This window comes from Tachyglossus aculeatus, chromosome 21, assembly GCF_015852505.1.
Source record: "Tachyglossus aculeatus isolate mTacAcu1 chromosome 21, mTacAcu1.pri, whole genome shotgun sequence".
NCBI lineage: Eukaryota > Metazoa > Chordata > Mammalia > Monotremata > Tachyglossidae > Tachyglossus > Tachyglossus aculeatus.
In genome coordinates, this window is record NC_052086.1 from 55,242,929 (window position 1) to 55,262,795 (window position 19,867).

The 19,867-nt window shown below is 43.1% G+C and overlaps 1 protein-coding gene across 2 annotated transcripts in view; it reads left to right on the forward strand.

Moving 5' to 3' along the window:
* The first annotated feature begins 7,220 nt into the window (after nucleotides 1-7,220).
* Nucleotides 7,221-19,867, forward strand: part of COPS3 (COP9 signalosome subunit 3) — a 40,543-nt gene continuing 27,896 nt past the window's right edge. For both annotated transcript variants that reach the window (XM_038763782.1, XM_038763784.1), the window contains exon 1: nucleotides 7,221-7,352. In XM_038763782.1, coding sequence (XP_038619710.1) covers nucleotides 7,298-7,352 — 55 coding nt within the window. In that variant the 5' untranslated portion in view covers nucleotides 7,221-7,297. The remainder of the gene's footprint in view (nucleotides 7,353-19,867) is intronic.

The following is a 19,867-nucleotide window of genomic DNA, read 5'->3' on the forward strand; positions in this document are numbered from 1 at the left end:
CTGTGAGCCCACTGTTGGGTAGGGACCGTCTCTATATGTTGCCAATTTGTACTTCCCAAGCGCTTAGTCCAGTGCTCTGCACACAGTAAGCGCTCAATAAATACGATTGATGATGATGATGACGGGGTCTTAATGCTGGGAGGGCCTCAGCCTGGCTCCTCCTGAACCTGAATGGACGGAGGCACGGTGCAGGGAGACAGCCCTCTCCGGCTTCCACGGGGGCGAGTATGGCATTGGGTCTCCATGGGGGCCGGGCCTCCCTGCCGAACTCAGGACGCTCATCACCCCAAGAGCACCGACTGACAGCTGTGCCCGTCCCCCGGGGCCCCCAGTGGGCTCAGCATCCACCGGAGGAGGGAGGGTGTGAAATGTCGCTAGACTTTCTGGGCCAGGACAGTCGGGCAGGCTCCTTGAATCAATCAATCAATCAATCAATCAATCGTATTTATTGAGCACTTACTGTGGGCAGAGCACTGGACTAAGCGCTTGGGAAGTACAAGTTGGCAACATATAGCCAACAGTGGGCTCACAGTCTAAAAGGGGGAGACAGAGAACAAAACCAAACATACTACCAAAATAAAATTAATAGAATAGATATGTACAAGTAAAATAAATGGAGTAATACATATGTACAAACATATATACATATATCCAGGTGCTGTGGGGAAGGGAAGGAGGTAAGATGACCAGACTCAAGAGCTACGGGCCTTGAAATGGATGGTCTTAACTGGGATTCCCAATAAATAATATACTAATAAGGCTAATAGTCATGCAACTATTGTCTCAAGTCAGGGATTGTTAGGATTTGATCGGGACTGACTGTTCAAGAAGAACCAAAGCCTAATAATAATAACAATGATAGCATTTATTAAGCTCTTACTATGTGCAAAGCACTGTTCTAAGCGCTGAGGAGGTTACAGGGTGATGAGGTTGTCCCACGGGGGGCTCACAGTCTTAATCCCCATTTGACAGATGAGGGAACTGAGGCCCAGAGAAGTTAAGCGACTTGCCCGAAGTCACACAGCTGACAAGTGGCGGAGCCGGGATTTGAAGCCATGACCTCTGACTCCAAAGCCCGGGCTCTTTCCACTGAGCCACGCTGCCTCTCAGCAGAATCAGCAGGCTGGATGGGGAAGGGGCTGACATTTTCTGATACCGTTTCAAACCAACAAATAAAATCTTTCAATATCATGCATGTACGCGCCTTGATATTCCCACAGTCACGATGTCAACTCTGATGAAACCTGGAACCAACACAGCTCTCCAGGGAGTTCAGCTTGTCTGCGGGTTTAACTTCTCTATACGGCATGAATACGGAGAAATAAACATTCAACTCATTTAATCTGGAGCTCGGCACGGTGGAACGTGTATTCAAAGTCTCAGCTTTGGGTCAAAAAGTTGCAAATTGGTGCACATCAACCCCTTTCCTTTCGGAAAGCAGCTAAAGCTCTGAAGGTGTCCCAGAGTGATCTAGTGACTGAACTGGGGAAGGTGAGCACCAGAGTCCCTTTCTAAATCTCGAATGAACTAGTTCTGAAATCATATGACTTATTATATTATATATATCATATATATTATATGAAATATATCCTATTTCCAACCTCTAAGTCTCAAGGAGTCTCTGTCTCTCTGAAAAATCACTGGAGAGGCGATAATCCCAATCCTTGCCCTCTCTCTCTCTCTCCTGATGAGATCGTGGACTGTGGAATCAGTCTCTCAAGCCTATAAAATGCTTTGAGATGCGAAAAATACTATTCTTTGTGAGAGAGTCTAGAAACAAGAACTGTGTATGAATATTAAAAAGTCCCATTTTGGTAAGAGGCAAGAGCTTGGCTTAGGCCTTTGCTCCTAAATTACTTCTTTGCCCAAGTTTGTGGTCAGTCTACTTGTTTCCTCATACCCCCAAACTGGAACCAAACTGGAGCCCCTTCCTTCCTCTCCCCCTCGTCCCCCTCTCCATCCCCATCTTACCTCCTTCCCTTCCCCACAGCACCTGTGTATATGTTTGTACAGATTTATTACTCTATTTATTTTACTTGTACATATCTATTCTATTTATTTTATTTTGTTAGTATGTTTGGTTTTGTCTCCCCCTTTTAGACTGTGAGCCCACTGTTGGGTAGGGACTGTCTCTAGATGTTGCCAATTTGTACTTCCCAAGCGCTTAGTCCAGTGCTCTGCACATAGTAAGTACTCAATAAAGACGATTGATGATGATGATTTATATATATATATATATATATATATATATATATACAGGGTAGTTTGCTATTCATTCATTCATTCAATTGTACTGAGCGCTTACTATGTGCAGAGCACTGTACTAAGCACCTGGGAGAGTACCATACAGCAATAAACAGACACATTCCCAGCCCACAGTGAGCTTACAGTCTAGTAATGTGTTTCGAACTGAGTAGAGTGGAACAGACGTGTCAGACCCTGGGAGATTAGTTCAAGGAGTCTTTAAATAAACTGCCTTGTAAAATATTAACGTTTTGTACCTTCTAATAATAATAATAATGTTGGTATTTGTTAAGCGCTTACTATGTGCAAAGCACTGTTCTAAGCGCTGGGGTAGGGACATGGTAATCAGGTTGTCCCACGAGGGGCTCACAGTCTTCATCCCCATTTTACAGATGAGGGAACTGAGGCCCAGAGAAGTGAAGTGACTTGCCCAACGTCACACAGCTGACAAGTGGCAGAGCCAGGATTTGAATCCACGACCCTCTGACTCCAAATCCCGTGCTCTTTCCACTGAGCCACCCTGCTAGCCTGTGAGCCCACTGTTGGGTAGGGACCGTCTCTATATGTTGCCAACTTGGACTTTCCAAGCGCTTAGTACAGTGCTCTGCACACAGTAAGCGCTCAATAAATACGATTGATTGATTGATTGAATGAATGAATTTAGAAATTTAATAGGAAGGGTATAAAGAGGGAATTGTCCTAGGGGTTTTCCCTCAAAATAAACTTGGCAGGTGGTGCACTTTACTGTAATAATAATAGTGGCATTTATTAAGCGCTTACTATGTGCAAAGCACTGTTCTAAGCGCTGGGGAGGTTACAAGGTGATCAGGTTGTCCCATGGCGGGGCTCACAGTCTTCATCCCCATTTGACAGACGAGGTCACTGAGGCCTAGAGAAGTGAAGTGACTTAATAATAATGACATTTATTAAGCGCTTACCTGCCCGCAGTAAGCGCTCAATAAATACGGTTGATTGATTGCTGAATAACTGTTCAGCCAGCGGCTAGCCTCCCTGGATCAGCGGGGCCGTACTTGGGACACTGACTTTCATTTCTCTTCAGATAAACTGGGGCTAGCTACACGGTGGTTTCTGTACCCTAGAAGGCAGGAGAGCCATTTCGACCAACTTAAATCCGGAGCTATTACATACTTGCATCTCAGGATAAATTATTAGATGAGGCTAGATCAGGATAAATTAGATGAGCAAGAATTTGAGGAAAAAAACCATCCACAGGAGTGTTGATGAGTGAAGAAGATACGCTCACCCCAACAGCTCTCTTCGAACTAGCTGGCTGGCAGGCTGACTGTGGGTGGGGGGAATTGGAGTGGGAGGATAGTGGAGAGGAACTGAAGCAAAGCTGTCCAAAATGTTCCAATTTTAAAAATTAAGGACTTTTTACGACCTGCTAACCTCATTCCACCACGCGATCTGCCAATTAATCAGTCGTACGGAGCACTTGCCGCTGTACTAGAAGAGAAGCAGCGTGGCTCAGTGGAAAGAGCCCGGGCTTTGGAGTCAGAGGTCAGGGGTTCGAATCCCGGATTCCGCCACACGTCTGCTGTGTGACCTTGGGCAAGTCACTTAACTTCTCTGAGCCTCGGTTACCTCATCTGTAAAATGGGGATTAAGACTGTGAGCCTCACATGAGACAACCTGATCACTTTGTATCCCCCCCAAGCGCTTAGAACAGTGCTTTGCACATAGCGCTTAAGTATGTTTAGTTTTGTTCTCTGTCTCCCCCTTTTAGACTGTGAGCCCACTGTTGGGTAGGGACTGTCTCTATATGTTGCCGACTTGTACTTCCCAAGTGCTTAGTACAGTGCTCTGCACACAGTAAGCGCTCCATAAATATGATTGATGATGATGAAGTCACTTCACTTCTCTAGGCCTCAGTTCTCTCATCTGTCAAATGGGGATGAAGACTGTAAGCCCCCCAGTAGGACAACCTGATCACCTTGTAACCTCCCCAGCGCTTAGAACAGTGCTTTGCACATGGTAAGCACTTAATAAATGCCATTATTATTAAGTCACTTCACTTCTCTAGGCCTCAGTGACCTCATCTGTCAAATGGGGATGAAGACTGTGAGCCCCCCCGTGGGACAACCTGATCACCTTGTAAGTTGTAAGTTGTTAGTATATTTGGTTTTGTTCTCTGTCTCCCCCTTTTAGACTGTGAGCCCACTGTGGGGTAGGGACTGTCTCTATATGTTGCCAACTTGGACTTCCCAAGCGCTTAGTACAGTGCTCTGCACACAGTAAGCGCTCAATAAATACAATTGATTCCCCAGGGCTTAGAACAGTGCTTTGCACATGGTAAGTGCTTAAAAAATGCCATTATTATTATTAAGTCACTTCACTTCTCTAGACCTCAGTTCTCTCATCTGTCAAATGGGGATGAAGACTATGAGCCCTGCCATGGGACAACCTGATCACCTTGTAACCTCCCCAGCACTTAGAACAGTGCTTTGCCCATGGTAAGCGCTTAATAAATGCCATTATTATTAAGTCACTTCACTTCTCTCGGCCTCAGTGACCTCATCTGTCAAATGGGGATGAAGACTGTGAGCCCCCCCGTGGGACACCCTGATAATAATAATAATAATAATAATAATAATGATGGCATTTATTAAATGCTTACTATGTGCAAAGCACTGTTCTAAGCGCTGGGGAGGTTACAAGGTGATCAGGTTGTCCCACGGGGGGCTCAAAGTCTTCACCCCCATTTTACAGATGAGGTAACTGAGGCACAGAGAAGTTAATAATGATAATAATAATAATGATGATGGCATTTGTTAAGTGCTTACTATGATCTGCACATAGTAAGTGCTTAATAAATGCCATTATCATTAAGTCACTTCACTTCTCTCGGCCTCAGTGACCTCATCTGTCAAATGGGGATGAAGACGGTGAGCCCCCCCCGTGGGACAACCTGATAATAATAACAATGATAGCATTTATTAAACGCTTACTATGTGCAAAGCACTGTTCTAAGCGCTGGGGAGGTTACAAGGTGATCAGGTTGTCCCACGAGGGGCTCACAGTCTTCATCCCCATTTTCCAGATGAGGTAACTGAGGCACAGAAGTTAATAATGATAATAATAATAATGATGGCATTTGTTAAGTGCTTACTATGATCACCTTGTAACCTCCCCAGCGCTTAGAACAGTGCTTTGCACATAGTAAGCACTTAATAAATGCCATTATTATTAAGTCACTTCACTTCTCTCGGCCTCAGTGACCTCATCTGTCAAATGGGGATGAAGATGGTGAGCCCCCCCCATGGGACAACCTAATTATAATAATAATGGCATTTATTAAGCACTTACTATGTGCAAAGCACTGTTCTAAGCGCTGGGGAGGTTACAAGGTGATCAGGTTGTCCCTCGGGGGACTCACAGTCTTCATCCCCATTTTACAGATGAGGGAATTTAGGCACAGATAAGTTAATAATGATGATAATAATAATAATAATAATGATGGTATTTGTTAAGTGCTTACTATGATCACCTTGTAACCACCCCAGCGCTTAGAACAGTGCTTTGCACATAGTAAGCGCTTAATAAATGCCATTATTATTAAGTCACTTCACTTCTCTTGGCCTCAGTGACCTCATCTGTCAAATGGGGATGAAGATGGTGAGCCCCCTGTGGGACAACCTGATAATAATAATGGCATTTATGAAGCGTTTACTATGCGCCAAGCACTGTTCTAAGCGCTGGGGAGGTTACAAGGTGATCAGGTTGTCCCTCGGGGGGCTCACAGTCTTCATCCCCATTTTACAGATGAGGTAACTGAGGCACAGAAGTTAATCATGATAATAATAATAATGATGGCATTTGTTAAGCGCTTACTATGATCACCTTGCAACCTCCCCAGCGCTTAGAACAGCGCTTTGCACATAGTAAGCGCTTAATAAATGCCATTATTATTAAGTCACTTCACTTCTCCCGGCCTCAGTGACCTCATCTGTCAAATGGGGATGAAGATGGTTAGCACCCTGTGGGACAACCTGATAATAATAATGGCATTCATTAAATGCTTACTATGTGCAAAGCACTGTTCTAAGCGCTGGTGAGGTTACAAGGTGATCAGGTTGTCCCTCGGGGGGGGGGGCTCACAGTCTTCATCCCCATTTTCCAGATGAGGTAACTGAGGCACAGAAGTTAATAATGATAATAATAATAATGATGGCATTTGTTAAGCGCTTACTATGATCACCTTGTAACCTCCCCAGCGCTTAGAACAGCGCTTTGCACATAGTAAGCGCTTAATAAATGCCATTATTATTAAGTCACTTCACTTCTCCCGGCCTCAGTGACCTCATCTGTCAAATGGGGATGAAGATGGTTAGCACCCTGTGGGACAACCTGATAATAATAATAATGATAGCATTTATTAAATGCTTACTATGTGCAAAGCACTGTTCTAAGCACTTGGGAGGTTACAAGGTGATCAGGTTGTCCCATGAGGGGCTCACAGTCTTAATCCCCATTTTCCAGATGAGGTAACTGAGGCACAGAAGTTAATCATGATGATAATAATAATAATGATGGCATTTGTTAAGCGCTTACTATGATCACCTTGTAACCTCCCCAGCGCTTAGAACAGTGCTTTGCACATAGTAAGCGCTTAACAAATGCCATCATTATTATTTTTAGACTGTGAGCCCACTGTTGGGTAGGGACCGTCTGTATATGTTGCCAACTTGGACTTCCCAAGCGCTTAGTACAGCGCTCTGCACACAGTAAGCGCTCAATCAATACGATTGATTGATTATTAAAAAGCTAGTCAGGGTTGCGGGCCTAACCAAGATGGCGCCGTCAGCCTCCCTGAGGGGGCCGGAAGAGAAGGCCTTCCACTTCCGGTTGCCGCGAGCCCGCCCCCCCCCGCCCCGCGCCGTTTCTATGGAAACGGCCTCCCCCGCCGCCGAGATCTCGCGATACTCGGGCGGCCGGAAGTGACGTCCGGCGGGAGCTGGCGCGGCCGTGCGGTCGGTCACCGTCGCCTCCCGCCTTTCCCGCTGGAGGAGCCGCCGCCGCCGCCGGGGAGGCCATGGCTTCCGCCCTGGAGCAGTTCGTCAACAGCGTCCGGCAGCTCTCCGCTCAAGGTGAGGGACGACAACACCGCCACCGCCGCCCCTCGGGCGCATGGCCGGTCGGGGCCCGCCTCAGCGGGGAGAGGGAGGCCCCGGCCTGAGGGGACGGGGACAGGGAGGAGCGGGCCCGCCTCACGCCGCCTCACCTCGCCTCAGGGCCGCTTGACAGTTGGCGCGGCCGCGTCTTCCGCTCTGCCGGCGCCCCGCGCTCCCATTGGCCGAGGCCTCCCCACGCCCCGCGCTGATTGGCCGGTCCCTCTGTCCATCACTCCGCCCCCCCCCCCCCCCCAGTTCATTCCCTCATGATGGCATTTAACATCAGCATCATCATCCGTCGTATTGATTGAGCGCTTACTATGTGCAGAGCACTGTGCTAAGCGCTTGGGAAGTCCAAATTGGCAACATCTAGAGACGATCAATCAATCAATCGTATGTATTGAGCGCTTACTATGCGCAGAGCACTGTACTAAGCGCTTGGGAAGTACAAGTTGGCATCACATAGAGACGGTCCCTACCCCACAGTGGGCTCACAGTCTAAAAAGGGGGAGCCAGAGAACAGAACCAAACATACCAACAAAATAAAATAAGTAGGACAGAAATGTACAAGTAAAATAAATAAATAGAGTAATAAATATGTACAACCATATATGCATATATACAGGTGCTGTGGGGAAGGTCAGCATCAGCATCATCATCCATCGTATTGATTGAGCGCTTACTATGTGCCGAGCACTGTGCTAAGCGCTTGGGAAGTACAGGTTGGCAACATCTAGAGACGGTCAATCAATCAATCAGTCGTATTTATTGAGCGCTTACTGTGTGCAGAGCACTGTACTAAGCGCTTGGGAAGTACAAGTTGGCAACATATAGAGACGGTCCCTACCCCACAGTGGGCTCACAGTCTGAAAAGGGGGAGACAGAGAACAGAACCAAACATACCAACAAAATAAAATAAGTAGGATAGAAATGTACAAGTAAAATAAATAAATAGAGTAATAAATATGTACAACCATATATACATATATACAGGTGCTGTGGGGAAGGTCAACATCAGCATCATCATCCATCGTATTGATTGAGCGCTTACTATGTGCCGAGCACTGTGCTAAGCGCTTGGGAAGTACAGGTTGGCAACATCTAGAGACGGTCAATCAATCAATCAGTCGTATTTATTGAGCGCTTACTGTGTGCAGAGCACTGTACTAAGCGCTTGGGAAGTACAAGTTGGCAACATATAGAGACGGTCCCTACCCCACAGTGGGCTCACAGTCTGAAAAGGGGGAGACAGAGAACAGAACCAAACATACCAACAAAATAAAATAAGTAGGATAGAAATGTACAAGTAAAATAAATAAATAGAGTAATAAATATGTACAACCATATATACATATATACAGGTGCTGTGGGGAAGGTCAACATCAGCATCATCATCCATCGTATTGATTGAGCGCTTACTATGTGCCGAGCACTGTGCTAAGCGCTTGGGAAGTACAGGTTGGCAACATCTAGAGACGGTCAATCAATCAATCAGTCGTATTTATTGAGCGCTTACTGTGTGCAGAGCACTGTACTAAGCGCTTGGGAAGTACAAGTTGGCAACATATAGAGACGGTCCCTACCCCACAGTGGGCTCACAGTCTGAAAAGGGGGAGACAGAGAACAGAACCAAACATACCAACAAAATAAAATAAGTAGGATAGAAATGTACAAGTAAAATAAATAAATAGAGTAATAAATATGTACAACCATATAGACATATATACAGGTGCTGTGGGGAAGGTCAACATCAGCATCATCATCCATCGTATTGATTGAGCGCTTACTATGTGCCGAGCACTGTGCTAAGCGCTTGGGAAGTACAAATTGGCAACATCTAGAGACGGTCAATCAATCAATCAGTCGTATTTATTGAGCGCTTACTGTGTGCAGAGCACTGTGCTAAGCGCTTGGGAAGTACAAATTGGCAACATCTGGAGACGGTCAATCAATCAATCAATCAATCGTATGTATTGAGCGCTTACTATGCGCAGAGCACTGTACTAAGCGCTTGGGAAGTACAAGTTGGCATCACATAGAGACGGTCCCTACCCCACAGTGGGCTCACAGTCTAAAAAGGGGGAGACAGAGAACAGAACCAAACATACCAACAAAATAAAATAAGTAGGACAGAAATGTACAAGTAAAATAAATAAATAGAGTAATAAATATGTACAACCATATAGACATATATACAGGTGCTGTGGGGAAGGTCAACATCAGCATCATCATCCATCGTATTGATTGAGCGCTTACTATGTGCAGAGCACTGTGCTAAGCGCTTGGGAAGTACAAATTGGCAACATCTAGAGACGGTCAATCAATCAATCAATCAATCGTATGTATTGAGCGCTTACTATGCGCAGAGCACTGTACTAAGCGCTTGGGAAGTACAAGTTGGCATCACATAGAGACGGTCCCTACCCCACAGTGGGCTCACAGTCTAAAAAGGGGGAGACAGAGAACAGAACCAAACATACCAACAAAATAAAATAAGTAGGATAGAAATGTACAAGTAAAATAAATAAATAGAGTAATAAATATGTACAACCATATATACATATATACAGGTGCTGTGGGGAAGGTCAACATCAGCATCATCATCCATCGTATTGATTGAGCGCTTACTATGTGCCGAGCACTGTGCTAAGCGCTTGGGAAGTACAGGTTGGCAACATCTAGAGACGGTCAATCAATCAATCAGTCGTATTTATTGAGCGCTTACTGTGTGCAGAGCACTGTACTAAGCGCTTGGGAAGTACAAGTTGGCAACATATAGAGACGGTCCCTACCCCACAGTGGGCTCACAGTCTGAAAAGGGGGAGACAGAGAACAGAACCAAACATACCAACAAAATAAAATAAGTAGGATAGAAATGTACAAGTAAAATAAATAAATAGAGTAATAAATATGTACAACCATATATACATATATACAGGTGCTGTGGGGAAGGTCAGCATCAGCATCATCATCCATCGTATTGATTGAGCGCTTACTATGTGCCGAGCACTGTGCTAAGCGCTTGGGAAGTACAGGTTGGCAACATCTGGAGACGGTCAATCAATCAATCGATCATATTTGTTGAGCGCTTACTATGTGCAGAGCACTGTACTAAGCGCTTGGGAAGTACAAATTGGCAACACATAGAGACAGTCCCTACCCAACAGTGGGCTCACAGTCTAAAAGGGGGAGACAGAGAACAGAACCAAACATACCAACAAAATAAAATAAGTAGGATAGAAATGTACAAGTAAAATAAATAAATAAATAAATAAACAGAGTAATAAATATGTACAACCATATAGACATATATACAGGTGCTGTGGGGAAGGTCCCTACCCAACAGCGGGCTCACAGTCTAAAACCGTAATTTAGCATTAACAGTAACATTTAACAGTAATAATGATGAGGCTGTTTGTGCATTCATTCATTCCCTCCTCATCATCCTAATGCTTGTTCGTTCATTCATTCCGTAATTAGAATAATGACGATGGCATTTAATAATGATGATGGCATTTAGACTGTGAGCCCGCTGTTGGGTAGGGACCGTCTCTAGATGTTGCCAATTTGTACTTCCCAAGTGCTCAGTACAGTGCTCTGCACACAGTAAGCGCTCAATAAGTACGATTGATGATGATGATGGTGATGGTGTTTGTTCATTCATTCATTCCGTAATTAGAATAATAACGATGGCATTTAATAATGATGATGGCATTTAGACTGTGAGCCCACAGTTGGGTAGGGAACGTCTCTGTATGTTGCCAATTTGTACTTCCCAAGCGCTTAGTAAAGTGCTCTGCACATAGTAAGTGCTCAATAAATATGATTGATGATGATGATGATGGTGTTCATTCATTCCATAATAATAATGATTGCATTTAACAATAATAATGGTGATGGCATTTGTTCATTCATTCCATCATAATGATAATGGTGATGGTGCTTGTTCATTCATTCATTCCGTAATTAGAATAATGACGATGGCATTTAATAATGATGATGGCATTTAGACTGTGAGCCCACTGGTGGGTAGGGACTGTCTCTATGTATTGACAATTTGTACTTCCTAAGCACTTAGTACAGTGCTCTGCACACAGTGCTAAGTAAGCGCTTAGTACTGTACACAGTAAGCGCTCAATAAATACGATAAATACGATTGATGATGATGATGATGATTTTGTTCATTCATTCCGTAATAATAATGATGGCATTTAACAATAATAATGGTGATGGCATTTGTTCATTCATTCATTCCATCATAATGATAATGGTGATGGTGTTTGTCCATTCATTCATTCTGTAATTAGAATGATAATGATGGCATTTAATAATGATGATGGCATTTAGACCGTGAGCCCGCTGTTGGGTAGGGACCATCTCTATATGTTGCCAATTTGCACTTCCCAAGCGCTTAGTACAGTGCTCTGCACACAGTAAGCGCTCAATAAATACGATTGATGATGATGGTGATGATGATGGTGTTCATTTATTCCGTAATAATAATGATGGCGTTTAACAATAATAATGTTGATGGCATTTGTTCATTCATTCATTCCATCATAGTAATAATGCTTATGGTGTTTGTTCATTCATTCCGTAATTAGAATGATAACGGTGGCATTTAATGGTGATGGCATTTGTTCATTCATTCATTCCATCATAATGATAATGGTGATGGTGTTTGTTCACTCATTCATTCCATAATTAGAATGATAACGGTGGCATTTAATAATAATAATGATGATGGTGTTCATTCCATGATAATAATGATGGCATTTAACAATAATAATGGTGATGGCATTTAACAATAATAATGGTGATGGCATTTGTTCATTCCATCATAATAATAATGGTGGTGGTGTTTGTTCATTCATTCATTCCGTAATTAGAATAATAACGATGGCATTTAATAATAATGATGATGGTGTTCATTCCATAATAATTATGATGGTATTTAACAGTAATAATGGTGATGGCATTTGTTCATTCCATCATAATAATAATGGTGATGGTATTTGTTCACTCATTCGTTCTGTAATTAGAATAATAATGATGGCATTTAATAATAATAATAATAATGATGATGGTGTTCATTCCATAATAATGATGATGGCATTTAACAATAATGTGATGGCATTTGCTCATTCATTCATTCCATCATAATGATAATGGTGATGGTGTTTGTTCACTCATTCATTCCATAATTAGAATGATAACGGTGGCATTTAATAATAATAATGATGATGGTGTTCATTCCATGATAATAATGATGGCATTTAACAATAATAATGGTGATGGCATTTAACAATAATAATGGTGATGGCATTTGTTCATTCCATCATAATAATAATGGTGGTGGTGTTTGTTCATTCATTCATTCCGTAATTAGAGTAATAACGATGGCATTTAATAATAATGATGATGATGGTGTTCATTCCGTAACAATAATGATGGCATTTAACAATAGTAATGGTGATGGCATTTGTTCATTCCATCGTAATAATAATGGTGATGGTGTTTGTTCACTCATTCATTCCGTAATTAGAATAATAATGATGGCATTTAATAATAATAATGATGATGGTGTTCATTCCATAATAATAATGATGGCATTTAACAATAATAATGGTGATGGCATTTGTTCATTCCATCATAATAATAATGGTGATGGTATTTGTTCACTCATTCATTCTGTAATTAGAATAATAACGATGGCATTTAATAATAATAATGATGATGGTGGTCATTCTGTAATAATAATGATGGCATTTAACAATAATAATGGTGATGGCATTTGTTCATTCCATCATAATAGTAATGGTGATGGTGTTTGTTCATTCATTCATTCCGTAATTAGAATAGTAATGATGGCATTTAATAATAATAATAATAATGATGATGGTGTTCATTCCATAATAATGATGATGGCATTTAACAATAATGTGATGGCATTTGCTCATTCATTCATTCCATCATAATAATAATGGTGACGGTGTTTGTTCACTCATTCATTCCGTAATTAGAATAATAATGATGGCATTTAATAATGATAATGATGATGGTGTTCATTCCATAATAATAATGATGGTATTTAACAATAGTAATGGTGATGGCATTTGTTCATTCATTCATTCCATAATAATAATGGCATTTAATAATAATAATGATGGTACTCATTCCATCATAATAATAATGATGGCATTTAACAATAATAATGATGGTATTTGTTCATTCATTCATTCCATAATAATAATAATAATAATAATGGCTTTTAATAATAATGATGATGGTGTTCATTCATTCCGTAATAATAATAATGATGATGGCATTTAATAATGATGGTGTTCATTCATTCCGTAATAATAATAGTGATGGCATTTAATAGTAATAATGATGGTGCTGTTTGTTCATTCATTCATTCCATAATAACAATAATGATGATGGTATTTGTTCATTTATTCATTCCATAATTAGAATAATAATGATGGCATTTAATGATAATAATGATGATGGGGTTCATTCATTGCATAATAATAATAATGATGGCATTTAACAATAATAATGATAGTGCTTGTTCATTCATTCATTCCATAATAATAATAATAATAATAATAATAATGATGGCTTTTAATAATAACGATGATGGTGTTCATTCATTACATAATAGTAATAGCGATGGCATTTAATAATGGTAATGATGATGTGAGTTGTTCATTCATTCCGTAATAATAATAATGATGTCATTTAATAGTAATAATGATGATGGTGTTTGTTCATTCATTCCATAATAATAATAATGATGATGGCATTTGTTCATTCATTCGTTCCATAATAATAATAATGATGGCATTTAATGATAATAATGATGATGGTGTTCATTCATTCCTTAATAATAATAATGATGGTATTTAACAATAATAATGATATTTGTTCATCCATTCCATAATAATAATAATTATGGCTTTTAATAATAATGATGATGGTGTTCATTCCATAATAATAATAATGATGGCATTTAATAATGATAATGATGTGGGGTTTGTTCATTCATTCCATAATAATAATAACGATGGCATTTAATACTAATAATGATGATGGGGTTTGTTCATTCATTCATTCCGTAATAATAATAATGATGGCATTTAATAATAATAATTGATGTTGGTGTTCATTCATTCATTCCATAATAATAATATTGATGGCATTTAATAATAATAATAATGATGATGGTATTTGTTCATTCATTCCATAATAGTAATGAGGGCATTTAGTAATGATAATAATAATAATGGCATTTATTAAGCGCTTACTATGTGCAAAGCACTGTTCTAAGCGCTGGAGAGGTGACAGCGGGATCAAGGTTGTCCCACGGTGGACTCACAGTCTTCATCCCCATTTTACAGATGAGGGAACTGAGGCACAGAGAAGCTAATAATAATGATGATGGCATTTATTATGTTCGTATGTATTTATTACTCTATTTTACTTGTACATATTTATTCTATCTCTTTTATTTTGTTAATATGTTTCGTTTCGTTCTCTGTCTCCCCCTTCTAGACTGCGAGCCCGCTGTTGGGTAGGGACCGGCTCTAGATGTCGCCAGCTGGGACTTCCCAAGCGCTTACTACAGTGCTCTGCACACAGGAAGCGCGCAATAAATACGATTGGATGAATGAATGAACAGTCCCTGTCCCACATGGTCACTGGGGTAGATACAAGCCGATCACGTTGTCCCACGTGGGGCTCACAGTCTTCATCCCCATTTTATAATAATGATGGTATTTATTAAGCGCTTACTATGGGCCAAGCACTGCTCCAAGCGCTAGGGTAGCTACAAGGTCATCAGGTTCGACAACAGTCCCTGTCTCTCGTGAGCAGTGGGATAGATACAGGGTTAATCAGGTTGTCCCACCGTCTTAATCCCCATTTTACAGGCGAGGCAACTGAGGCACAGAGAAGTGACGCCACACAGCAGCCCAGTGGCCGAGCCAGGATTAGAACTCGTGACCTCTGACTCGCAAGCCCGGGCCCTTTCCATGGAGCGCTTCCGGCGTGCAGAGCACTGTACTAAGCGCTTGGAAAGGCCAATTCGGCCGCAGGCAGGGACGGTTCCTACCCAACAACGGGCTCGCAGTCCAGAAGGGGAGAGGAAACAAAACAAGACGAGCGGCGTGGTCGTTGCTGAGGACGATGTCCTCGGAGAAGCAGCGTGGCTCGGTGGAAAGAGCCTGGGCTTTGGAGTCAGAGGTCATGGGTTCGAATCCCGGCTCCACCACAAATCAGCTGTGTGACTTTGGGCAAGTCACTTCACTTCCCTGAGCCTCAGTTGCCTCCTCTCTAAAAATGGGGATTAAGACTGTGAGCCCCACATGGGACAACTTGATCACATTGTATCCCCCCCAGCACTTAGAACAGTGCTTTGCACATAGTAAGCGCTTAACAAATGCCATTATTATTATTATTATTATTATTATTATGTCGATGCCGGGCGCCCAGCTTTGCCCCCCACTGCTGCTGCTGATCACAGCCCCCGGCCCCCGCTGCCGTAGTCGCAAGGTAGATTGAGTGGCTCCGCCACTTAGCAGCTCTGTGACTTTGGGCAAGTCACCTCTCTGTGCCTTAATCAGCATCATCAATCGTATTTGTTGAGCGCTTACTGTGTGCCTTAATGTAAAATGGAGATCAATAATAATAATAATTATGGTATTTGTTAAGCGCTTACTATGCGCCAAGCACTGTTCTAAGCACGGGGGGGGGGGGGATACAAGGTGATCAGGTTGTCCCACGTGGGGTTCACAGTCTTAATCCCCATTTTACAGATGAGGGAACTGAGGCCCAGGGAAGTGAAGTGGCTTGCCCATGGTCACACAGCAGACATAATAATAATAATAATAATGGCATTTTATTAAGCGCTTACTATGTGCAAAGCACTGTTCTAAGCGCTGGGGGAGGTTACAAGGTGATCAGGTTGTCCCACTGGGGGCTCACAGTCTTAATCCCCATTTTACAGATGAGGTCACTGAGGCCCAGAGAATTTAAGTCACACAGCTGGCAATCGGCAGAGCCCGGGATTTGAACCCACGGCCACCGCCTCCCGAGCCCGGGCTCTTTCCACTAAGCCACGCTGCTTCTCGTCATTCATTCGTTCATTCAGTCGTATCTATTGAGCGCTTACTGTGTGCAGAGCACTGTACTAAGCGCTTGGGAAGTCCAAGTTGGTAACATAGAGATGGTCCCTACCCAAACAGTGGGCTCACAGTCTAGAAGGTTTCTTGTTACCATACATTCTCCAAAAGCACAACTTCTCTCATTCATTCTCCTCCCGCAGCCCTCCCCGAAGTGTTGAAACACATGCTCAGAACAGTGCTTGGCACATAGTAAGCGCTTTACAAATACCGTCATTATTACTTAAAGAGGGCAGGAAGTAGTGAACACGTAACGCACACCATTCAAAAAAAAAATACCCCACGGGTATTGAGTAAGCGCTCAATAAATACGATTGATTGAATCCCCATTTTTGCAGAGGCGTGGAGAGGTGAAGCGACTTGCCCAAGGTCACGCGGCAGGCGAGTGGCCGGAGCCGGAGATCCGAACCCGGGTCCTCCGACTCCCAAGGCCGTGCCCTTTTCGTCAAGCCACGCAGCTTCCCTTGGGCAGGTCGCGAGCCCGGGCTTTGGAGTCAGCGGTCATGGGTTCAAATGCCGGCTCCGACACCTGTCAGCTGTGTGACTTTGGGCAAGTCACTTCACTTTTCTGGGCTTCAGTTCCCTCACCTGGAAAACGGGGATGAAGACTGGGAGCCCCCCGTGGGACAACCTCATCACCTTGTAACCTCCCCAGCGCTTAGAACAGTGCTTTGCACAGAGTAAGCGCTTAATAAATGCCATCATTATTATTATTATTATTATTATTATTAAGCATTTGATTGTAAACTCCCTTGAGGTCAAGGACCGTGTCTGTTATTTCTGTTGTACTCAGCTAAGTGCTTAGTACAGTGTTTGGCACACAGCAGATACTCAGTAATGTGTAACTGATTGATTGATTATTTATACCCTGCCAGTTCCCCTTTCTGTAATTTTGTTTAATGTCTGTCTGTCTGTCTCGTATGTATATATGTTTGTACGTATTTATTACTCTATTTATTTATTTTACTTGTACCTATCTATTCTATTTATTTTATTTTGTTAGTATGTTTGGTTTTGTTGTCTGTCTCCCCCTTTTAGACTGTGAGCCCACTGTTGGGTAGGGACTGTCTCTAGATGTTGCCAACTTGGACTTCCCAAGTGCTTAGTACAGTGCTCTGCACACAGTAAGCGCTCAGTAAATACGATTGATTGATTCCCCTACTCCTCCCAGCCCCACCACACTTCTGTACATGAGAAGCAGGATGGGCTAGTGGATGGAAATCCCATCAATCAACCAATCAATCGTATTTATTGAGCGCTTACTGTGTGCAGAGCACTGTACTAAGCGCTTGGGAAGTCCAAGTTGGCCACATCTCGAGGCGGTCCCTACCCAACAGCGGGCTCACAGGCTAGAAGGCTAGAAATTCAGCCGGGGAGTCAGAGGACGTGGGTTCCAATTCTGACGCTGCCACTTGCCTGCTGTGTGATCTTGGATAATCAATCAATCGTATTTATTGAGCGCTTACCGCGTGCAGAGCACTGTACTGTAAGTCACTTCGCTTCTCGGTGCCTCGGTTTCCTTGTGTGTAAAGGGGGCGTTCAGTACCTATGTTTCCTCCTGCTTAGATTTTGAGCCCCATGTGGCACAGGGACGGTGCCCAACCTGATTATTTTGCAGTTCTTGGCATATTCATTCATTCAGGCGTATTTATTGAGCGCTTCCTGTGTGCAGAGCACTGTACTAAGGGCTTGGGACGTACATGTTGGTCATTCATTCAGTCATATTTATTGGGCGCTTACTGTGTGCAGAGCACTGTACTAAGCGCTTGGGACGTACAAGTTGGTCATTCGTTCAGTCGTATTTATTGAGCGCTAACTGCAGAGCACTGTACTAAGCGCTTGGGACGTACAAGTTGGTCATTCGTTCAGTTGTATTTAGTGAGCGCTTCCTGTGTGCAGAGCACCGTACTAAGCGCTTGGGACGTACAAGTTGGTCATTCGTTCAGTTGTATTTACTGAGCGCTTCCTGTGTGCAGAGCACTGTACTAAGCGCTTGAGATGTACAAGTTGGTCATTCGTTCAGTCGTATTTATTGAGCGCTTCCTGTGTGCAGAGCACTGTACTAAGTGCTTGGGACGTACATGTTGGTCATTCATTCAGTCGTATTGAGCGATTCCTGTGTGCAGAGCACTGTACTGAGCACTTGGGATGTACGAGTTGGTCATTCGTTCAGTCATATTTATTGAGTGCTTACTGTGTGCAGAGCACTGGACTAAGCGCTTGGGGCGTACAAGTTGGTCATTCATTCAATCGTATTTATTGAGCGCTTCCTGTGTGCAGAGCACTGTACTAAGCGCTTGAGATGTACAAGTTGGTCATTCGTTCAGTTGTATTTATTGAGCGCTTACTGTGTGCAGAGCACTGTACTAAGAGCTTTGGACGTACAAGTTGGTCATTCAATCGTATTGAGCGCTTCCTGTGTGCAGAGCACTGTACTAAGCACTTGGGACGTACAAGTTGGTCATTCATTCAGTCATATTTATTGAGCGCTTACTGTGTGCAGAGCACTGTACTAAGCGCTTGGGATGTACAAGTTGGTCATTCGTTCAGTTCTATTTATTGAGCGCTTCCTGTGTGCAGAGCACTGTACTAAGCGCTTGGGATGTACAAGTTGGTCATTCATTCAGTCATATTTAGTGAGCGCTTACTGTGTGCAGAGCACTGTACTAAGCGCTTGGGCAAGTTTGCAACATATAGAGACGGTCCCTACCGAACAGCGGGCTCACAGCCTAGAAGGGGGAGACAGACAACAAAAGAAAACATGTGGACGAGTGTCAAGTCATCAGAATAAATAGAAATAAAGCTAGATGCACATCATTAACAAAATAAATAGAATGGTAAATATGGACAAGTCAAATAAGTAGAGTAATCAATCTGTACAAACATATATACAGGTTCTGTGGGGAGGGGAAGGAGGTAGGGCGGGGAGGAGGAGAGGAAAAAGGGGCTGAGTGTGGGAAGGCCTCCTGGAGGAGGTGAGCGCTCAGTAGGGCTTTGAAGGGAGGAAGAGAGCGAGCTTGGCGGATGGGCAGAGGGAGGGCACTTAAAAATCGCAGTTATTATCACACAACTTTATACTCTGCTGCTTCTGCAGAGAAGCAGCGTGGCTCAGTGGAAAAGAGCCCGGGCTTTGGAGTCAGAGGTCATGGGTTCCAATCCCGGCTCCGCCAGTTGTCAGCTGGGTGACTTCGGGCCAGTCACTTCACTTCTCTGGGCCTCAGTTCTCTCATCTGGAAAATGGGGATGAAGACTGTGAGTCCCCCGAGGGACAACCTGATTGCCTTGTAACCCCCCCTGTGCTTAGAA